Below are 9,559 nucleotides of genomic sequence, written 5' to 3' on the forward strand. Positions count from 1 at the left end.
TGGAAAAGGATGTTATCGAACCAGCGACCAGCGGATGGTCAAGTCCAGTAGTGATGGTAAAGAAGGCAGATGGAAAATATAGGTTTTGTGTGAACTATCAAAAGGTAAATGCAATTACCAAACCTGATGCCTATCCTTTACCATATATGAACGACATCCTAAGACGGATAAGGGATGCCAAGTTCATATCTACTTTGGACTTGAGCAGTGCGTACCATCAAATTCCCTTAAAGGAAGAATCGCGTCCAATATCGGCGTTTACAGTTCCTGGATTAGGGCACTTTCAATTTAAGAGAATGCCCTTCGGACTGTCATACGCGGGAGCGACCTTCCAGAGGTTGATGGACAAGGTAATAGGCCCGGATATGGATCCATTCGCTTTTGCTTACCTTGACGACGTAATTGTGGTTTCGTCGTCCTTTGAGGAGCATAAGCGGCACCTAGAAAGGGTATTAAAAAGAATTCTAGGTGCGGGCCTAACCATCAACAAAGAGAAAAGTCACTTCTGTAAGACGGAAGTCAGGTACTTGGGGGTTCTTATCAACCAGGATGGAGTAAGACCAGATCCCGAGAAGATACGCCCGATATTAGAATATCCAACACCCCGGACTGTCAAACAGGTGAAGCGATTCATGGGAATGACCTCGTGGTATAGGCGTTTTATACCCGACTTTGCCATGATCGCTGAACCTATAAACCGCCTGACAAAGAAGAATGTACGTTTCTCTTGGGAGGAGGAGCAAGAGCGAGCTTTCACGAGATTGCAGGAGGCGATGACTTCCGCCCCAATATTGCAATCGCCCGATCCGAACGGTCAGTTTGTACTGCAAACTGATGCTAGTGACAGTGGGATCGGGGCAGTTCTCGCACAGGATGCCGATGGAGTGGAGCGCGTAATAGAATACGCCAGCCGATCACTCAGCAGTGCTGAGAGAAATTATACGGTCTCCGAGAAAGAGTGCTTGGCAGTAGTATGGGCCATTGGAAAGTTCCGGCCGTATATTGAAGGGCATCACTTCAGGGTCGTCACCGATCATAGTTGCCTGAAATGGCTCCACAATATGAGAAACCCCACTGGAAGATTAGCGCGATGGGCGCTAGCATTGCAAGGTAATGTCTTCGATATCGAATATCGAAGGGGGGATCTCAATGTGGTGCCAGACGCTTTATCTAGGGCCTATGAGGAGGAGGGGATTGAAGTGAGTGCTATAAATAGTCGGCCGGAGACCACTGACGCCTGGTATTTGCAACAATACCAGGAAGTATGCCAGGACCCACACTCTTACCCCACTTGGAAGGTGGTGGGAGGGAGACTGTATCATTATCAGCCTGATGAGGATGGTGAAGGGTCCATCGACAACGATGAAGCGTGGAAGCTTGCGGTACCTAGGGAGAAAAGGTACCAGGTGCTCCAAGAAGTCCATGATGCTCCTACAGCAGGACATCAAGGACGAGAGCGTACGTTCTCCAGGGCTAGGCGCTTGTACTACTGGCCTAAAATGTATGATCAGGTCAGGGAGTACGTAAAGAGTTGCCCGGTATGTCAGCAGTGCAAGGTGGAACAAAGAGCACCTTGCGGGCTGATGGGTCGTAGACAAGTATCACGACCCTGGCAGGTGGTGGCCGGTGATATCACTGGTCCATTTCCCAAAAGCTCTCGAGGTTTTGAGTATATCCTAGTCTTTGTAGACTTGTTTACTCGCTGGGTAGAGTACATTGCAATACGCAAAGCCAATGGGAAGACAATCGCAAGGGAATTACACGAGAGGATTGTCACTAGGTTTGGCGCGCCAGAAGTATTCTTATCGGATAATGGAACCGAGTTTAAGAATCAGGAGGTTGATTCATACCTCCAGATGAACGGCATCCAGCGCGCCTTAACTCCCGTATACCATCCCCAAGCGAATCCCACAGAGCGAGTAAACAGGACACTCAAAACCATGATCACGTCTTATGTAAGCCGTGATCATAAGAGCTGGGATGAACACCTGTCAGAGTTCAACTTCGCGTTGAACTCGGCAACTCATAGCGCCACCGGATATAGTCCTGCGATGCTCATGTTTGGGCGTCAGCCGGTACCTCCTTTGACGTTCAGAAGAACCCAAGATCAGCAGGCCCTTGAATGTTCGGAGGGTCAGGCTGTGGAAGATTGGGCTGAACATATGGAGAAGCTTCCTAATTTGTGGGAGAGAGCTAACTCCAAGTCAAGGGAGGAAGCTGCGCGTCAGGCGGCTTATTATGACCGGAAGAGACGACAACCCGAGTTTAAGGTCGGAGATTGGGTTTGGAAGAGGAACAGGATTCTATCTTCAGCTGCTCAAGGTATTTCAGCTAAATTAGCGCCGAAATATGCCGGCCCGTACGTGATTGAAGAGGTTAGTGGTTCCAACACGTACAGGCTAGGCAATCAGCTGGAGATCCTGCCTGAGCTCTTCCATGCCAAAGACCTTAAACCATATTACGGTCCGGGTGAGGATGAGGAAAGCGAGGAGGTCATCGAACCTCGCGAGCCGCCAAATGAACTGCCGTCGGAGGATGCGAACGATTCCGCGAAAGCGCGCGAAAATCCGGGAGGGGATTTATCAGATAGCGAGCGGGTCCAATTAGCAGCCCCCACGGTCGTAGGTAAAGTTCCCACCGAGACGTCGGAGTTACCGGTATCTGCCCCAACTAAGAGAGGTCGAGGTCGACCTCGAAAGGTTCCAGAGACGGTCACCGGTCCAGCGAGGGGCAATAACTCTCCCGTGAAGGTGAATAGAGGGAGAGGTAGGCCTCGAAGGACCGTGCCCGTCGTACAAAGGACGGTTGGGCCGATAAAACCGAACGGTAACCGACGAGGACCAGGACGTTCCCATAAGGAATCGCGAGGGAGCGTATAACTCGGTGGGATGCGGCTGTTATTAAGATTGTTTCTTCGCGCAGGGAGATTCATCCGAAATTTGTTGTTTTTTTGGATGTTTCAGATGGACCGGAGAATCGTCGTCGAAGAGGAGACCTTCGAGGTGGTCACGCAGATGTTGTTGGATCTGCAACTGGGCTCTGATGCGACGCAGCTAATTGAAGATCTGCGGAGCTTCGCCAGGGTCCAGTTGGAAGGGACCACCCGAAGGGATCGGCGCAATGCCTCGGTGGCAGAGGTTCTCCGGGATTCGTCGTGGGTCGCCCCGAAGAAGGCTTCTCGGGACGCTTCGACACAGACCGAGGACCAGGACAGTGTCGAACGTCCCAAGTCTACAGTGGACCAGGGGGTGCAGACCCTCAAGTCCGGCGTAACCCTTACGTCGGACAGTGCGAGCCAATGCCCAGGACCCAGGGAAACCTGTGGGGCCTCGCACTGGGTCTGCAATCATCCCCGGATCCCTGAGCAGCCTACTCTCCTCCTCGACTTCAGACACGTGCGTCTGGGGATCAACGAGGTGGGGAGTGCCTGGCGGTTCGCTCAAGAACTCCAGTCTCAGGTGCAGGAGCACCTGAGACGCTTTTTGAGCCGCCAGGGCGCAGAAGAGCTGCTCGGGGAGTGGGCAGGGATGGCTCAGCGTCAGAGGGCCTATGGAGAGGCCCTGCTGCGGGTGGATAACGGACAAGAGTCCTCCGCAGCGCTCCCGGCGCCGGCTCAAGAGAAGAGAGCCCCGGGAGCTACTGACGCTGGACCAACGCTCACGGTCCATGTGGACGGGCGCATGGCTCCTGATACCACCATCGTGGTTAGGTCGCAGGATGGACGTGCGACCGCCACGGTGGGAGGCGTGACTATCGTCGCCTCACAGGGAGTCAGTGCCCAGCAGTCCCCTCTGGCTGCTGAGCAGCCATCACGAGGACGGGAGGCTGCTCAATCTCGGTCGCAGCTGAGGGGCTGCTACATCTGTGGAGAGCCTGGGGTGACCAACTCCCAGCGGTGCCCGAAGAAGGCTACACACTGGCGCTACCCGAAACATCGCGCGCCAGGTGTAGCCAAACAATGATGTAGGCCCTGGAGGGCAAATAAATTAGCCGAAATAAAGAAGGGAGTGTTTATTTTGTTTCCTTTCCTTCTTTATTACTTTCAGGTTCCTGATGGCAGTGAATCGCGGGTATTCGTCCTGCCCGGGTAGTCAGGACTTGGAGGGGGCTGCAACGGTAGTCGATTCAATTAATCGAACCGTTCGCGATTCTGAATTTCGCGCGTTAGTTCTAAGAATTGAGAGAGAGAGGGGGCGCGCGATCTTTAAAATTAGCAGTTACGTCTCAGCTGTTGATACGTGTGGATATCGCCGAATTTTGTTTGCACTGTTTTCTCGCCGAGTGATAGTTTTACCAGGAGTAATTACACGCGCGAGTGCAACAACGTGATCGGCAGATTACAGCATCACGGGAGCAGCATATTTGCAGCTGATAGGCGGCACGAGACAGCGCAGCTGATATAACAGTTCCGGAGGCAGTTGATATATTTTACTGACATCAACAATTACGGCTGATCACCGTAATTGCACCGCAGGGTAGGTGCACCTCCCTTCATTATCGCGTGTCAAAATTGATTTATTATTTTGTTTAGCCGCATTAGCGTTGATAATTTTGTATTCGCGCCGAGCGTTAGATCGCGCCAATTTTCGTATCTTCTCTCTCTCTCTTTCTCACCGGAAAATTATTTAATTGTAAATCCTATTCGCGTGCGTCAGTCTTTCGGCCCGACAAAGACCGTATAGATTTTTTTATGAATAAACTTTGTCAAACTTATTCGCCAATTTCGTCATATGATTTTCCTAATAGTTTAAGAAATTGAAATAGGCTTAGGTGTTAATCCTATTAAGGCTAGGGGATTAAGCGGAGAAGGAGTAAAGTCGCTCACACTTCAAATTCATCGTGTGTCACAAAGCACGTGACTTAAGGTGAGTTCAACTCTGCTTGATCGAAGACAACCAAGTTAAATCAGCTGACGTTAAGGCGAATACACGTACTAACATACGTGTTAACGGAGCGGCGGTTTGCTCTGCATCGTGGGAGTTTGCTTTTATATAAATTTCCCATTTTTGCAGGTTTATCCCCCCCGTTACAATACAGTACAACAAAAAATATACAATACGTAAAAAAATTAAACGTACAATTTACATTTAATAAAATCTAGAATAACATGAATGTTGGTATGTCATAAGTTATGTTGAATGAATTTGCTGAAAATTTTGTACCAAATACACCACTATACTAAATATCAAGGTATATTTCCGCAAGTCGTATGGATTTATGCAATCGGTCAGACACATAATTTAAATTATGAAATTAAAAGTTGAATATACAATGTGAAGTAAGATGTACACTTTTCATATCACAGTAACTGAAGTCAATAAAATATTAAAAATACACTTTCTCAAGTTCTTTTCCATAGATAGTATTGCGAAAATACTACATACATCTCCATATAATATTACAGCTAACTATTTATTATACGTTTATGATGAAACCACTAAATAGGGTACCAATTATGTAGAAAAGCCAGCAGTAGTTTCCGTCACTGATGAGCGTTTTGACGTAACTGTAATTTTCTTGTTAAAATTTAAAGCAAACTTCTTTATATTTTGTAATTTATAAATGAATACTGCATAAGCATGAGATTTGGCAATGGATGTTGTGAATAAAGAAAATCCTCATTATTATCGTCGCATAACATATTTATTTTTCTGTAATATAATTAGCAATATATACATAGTATAGTTGTTAAGGCAGATCTGAAACTAAAGTAAAAAGTGTCTTTGCCGAAAAGAATGGAAAAGACGTCTCGCGTTTACATACACTTTTATATACGGGAGACACACATGAATCTATTGGGGATTTCTTTTCAAATACACAATGTCTCGCTTGATAAGGGCACTTCGCCAGATCTATCTCGAATAGATGGGGCGACGAAATAATAAATAATGAATTCTCGCTCTTATAAACATGATTAATTCCTATATACCGAAAATTATACAATTATCGTACACAAGGCCTTGCTCATCGAAAAAGCTTTTCATTTTTCAATTCGTCGCTCCGCCGGACGGTCAATTACATAGTAATTACACCACTTATTTGAGGTTTTGTATACATACACACATTATTATGGACTTACAATCAGAAGAAACGGCGAAATGAGAATGTCATGTGTTTCTACAAAATGAACTATCGGCTATACGACATAATTATTTTCATGACGATTTTCTTGCTTTATGCTTTATACGATATTTTACACTGATTATTCCCTTATAAATAAACGAATCACTGCTAAACGATAAATCACTCGTGTAAAAAATAATATGTTCACAACACTCAATCTGACAGTAACATCACAGCATCCTGTCGAACAGAATGAGAAATTATTATATACTATCTTGTATTTCACTCTCGATCAGAGCGCAAAAGCCCTATACTTCTTTATTTGTTTCTCTTTAGAATTCTATTTTTTAAAGACCTTGTCTATAGAGTAGAGCCATACATCAATTGTACGCATAATCATATAGAGAATATTTTTTTGTTTTTATTTCATTTCAATGTTTAAAATAAATAAAGGCTTGCACAATATTGACTCTCGTAAATGAAGTGTAATGTAAATGAAGTGTAATGTAAATGAAGTGTGATGTAGAAAATTGATAAAGACAATATTTATGAAATACGTCATTCCTAGGCACATGATTATAGAAAAAATAAAAAAAATGATGTAAAATCGCATCTGTACAAAAATGTGATGATTTAAAGAATGTATTTATGACTATAAATGAAAACTATGGAAATTGAGGTTGTTGATATTGTGCACTCGTAAATTTACGTGCTGATTTAATGTAGGCCAATTTTATATTTTTTTCTAGAATTTGAAGTTTATGATGATAAATGGCTTTATCTCTCATTTTCACTCTCGCTCTTACTTTTTCTTATATAGAGAAAATTTACAAAGATCCGTCAACGGGACACTACATGATACACTTTGACATTTCTACATTTTATACAAATTTTTCTGTTTTACTTTATAAACGAAAAGACGTTTTATGAATCACTCAATTTTATATAATTCATTCAATGTTATATAAGTATTTATAAATCTTACAAATTATGTATAATGGAATATGAAATACTCAAATAAAATAACAAAATTTTTTACAGATACAAAATAAAAAAAACTCAGCCTAATCTTGAATTAATCTGCCGCTAATCGGCTATTTCATAACAGAAAAATAAAATAATCAGCTGTCTCGTATGTGCATTTTCTCAGAAAAAACATTAAAAAATGAATGAGTATTAAAAGAAAAAAAAACATCTTTGGTGCGCCACCGTACGCAGCTGAAGTAATGCACTTAAGATACACAAAAAAATAGTCAAAGTTGCACTAACTACATACTGCGATTAAAAATGTTTTTTCTCCAGGATAAAAATCACTGTAGCACATATTTAAAAGCTTTTTTTATCTTCTTGACGACTTTTTTCTTTTATTGTTCAATCGTTTGGGATGCCTAGTTTTAGACTTCATATTTGGAAACCAAGGCAAAATAAAATCACTGTAAAATTTCATTATAGTTAACAATTAAAATGTAAACAATGTCATTTAAATAATAATAAAATACCTTAATGGAAAATAAGCAACCGAAGAGCCAAATGAAGATACAGGTAATTGAGGATCGACTTGAATACTTTGTATTTGATCAAGTTCTGGCCATAATGTTATGACGTTTTCTTCCTCGGCTGTAGCCAAACAAGGCCCAGTATGATTTACATTCATACATGTTGGATGGTGACTTTGCCTCTCTTGTCTTTGCTTCAACTTTTCAATGTGTCTTTGCTCTCTATGTAATAAATATTTAATTTTAAAATAAAGTCCAAATTTTATTATGAAGTCAATAATATGAATCCCTACCTTATCCTTTGAACATCCCATCGTTTACGCCGTCTCTCGTCATTTTCAAGTTTTAAATGCCTCTTGTTAAAAATTTCATCATCTAAATTTTCTGTTCCTTCCATAGTGTAACAGCTCGTGTAGACTTTTACTCTCCAGTTAGGAACTTCCAAGTTACTATTACTAGTTTCTTCTGATGATCTATCACTGAGACACAACATGTAATTTGGTTCACCAACGGCTGTGTAATAATGTTCCTCGGTCACTAAAAAACTATCCTTTTTTAGAAAAGATTTACTTTTCTTTTCTACCTTTCTCAAACTCTCAAAACTAGGACCTTTGCCTCCCTAGAAATAGAGCATTAATAAGTCCATATAAATCAACTAAGAAATTTTGATAAATATCAGATAGAAAAATTCTTACAAGAGTTTCTGGTAGTGTTGAGGAAGTATCATTGCTTACAGTTGAAGAACTAGACACTCCTCTTTTACGCTTGGTACCATTGTTTGTATGAGAATCAGACTTACGTTTTTTCTTATTTTCCCATGAATCTTCTATTGGTTCTGGTTTGCATTCATATTTGTCAAGTGGTTCTTGCTTCACAGTAGTAATACCTCCACTTGTGTTCAACCTTATCTTAAAACTTTCACTGTACTGTTGACTGTGAGTTTCTATTGGTGGGTTTTTGTGATGCTCACTTGTCGAAGGAAGACTATTAATAGATGTATTAAGAGATGGCGGTGAACACGGCCCACTGTGATCAAGACTATCTGCATTATCAGATCGCAACTTTTGCAAGCTCACTCTCCTATCCATACGCTCCAATCGTAACTTAAGCTGCACACAAAACATATTACATTGATTAATTAATATCTCAGAAAAGATAATTTTCTTACACTTTTTTAAATTCTGCTATTTTTATCTCACACTAGTAATAATTTGATATATTTCACTTTCAAACAAAATCTCATTTATGATACATCTGTTATCATTTTCAGTATAAAAAAACAAATAATGTTTTTCTATTTCAAATAAAAAGAGAAAATAATATATTCGTACACTACTACTCCTAGTAATTCTGCTAGGCATTTTGATATTTTGAAAAACATCAAAATCAATTGAATTTGCCGCACTCCTATGACAGCGCTGTATTCGTTCTAGGGACCCCACCGGAATATTACTAAACTTAACCTTGGCGCACACCGACATCTTACAAGCCTCTAGAGAATTATATCAATCGAAAGTGAACCCGAAAAGAAATTTTAAACTTTTTATATTTACACAAATAACAATATTTTTTTCGTCTTTCAGAATTAAAAATAATCAAGTGCACCCATATATTCATACGAAAATAATCTTTTTACAATCAGAAAGTCGCGGATTTATGATTTTCGTGTTCTCGCAACCGATCACAACACAACCACTCCAACCGTACACCCAGCACTACACAGAGACATCTACGACTCGAACGCTCAACACAGATAGTCACAGACACAACTGTTATTCCAACACAACCAAAGCCTCCGATGCGATATTCATTTTGGCGGCAAACGACGTCTCGGCGTCTTACCTATTAGCTCTCTTTTATCACCCCAGTACTTACTAAAGGCAAAATTAGAAAGCCATTGCGTCTTTAAAACTGAAGTTTTCAAATTGAATCATTTTTGATAAATAATATGATTTGAAGATGAAGGACTATGCACTATTTTCACATTTTAAACTTTTAGA

At 41.7% G+C, this 9,559-nt stretch overlaps 1 protein-coding gene across 1 annotated transcript; it reads right to left on the reverse strand.

Annotated features, from left to right (window-relative positions):
- Positions 1-5,633: 5,633 nt before the first annotated feature.
- On the reverse strand, positions 5,634-9,345 carry LOC131674087 (male-specific lethal 1-like 1). The gene is made up of 5 exons (XM_058952589.1): positions 8,891-9,345; positions 8,255-8,668; positions 7,853-8,178; positions 7,563-7,781; positions 5,634-7,496 (listed from the first exon to the last, which is right to left on the reverse strand). Exons 1-5 carry the CDS (start codon positions 9,038-9,040, stop codon positions 7,403-7,405), a joined length of 1,203 nt encoding a protein of 400 aa, XP_058808572.1. The 5' UTR covers positions 9,041-9,345; the 3' UTR covers positions 5,634-7,402.
- Between the last annotated feature and the right edge of the window lie 214 nt (positions 9,346-9,559).

The sequence above is a fragment of the Phymastichus coffea genome, unplaced genomic scaffold, assembly GCF_024137745.1.
Source record: "Phymastichus coffea isolate CEN01 unplaced genomic scaffold, Cenicafe_Pcof_1.1 PCOF00211, whole genome shotgun sequence".
Lineage (NCBI taxonomy): Eukaryota > Metazoa > Arthropoda > Insecta > Hymenoptera > Eulophidae > Phymastichus > Phymastichus coffea.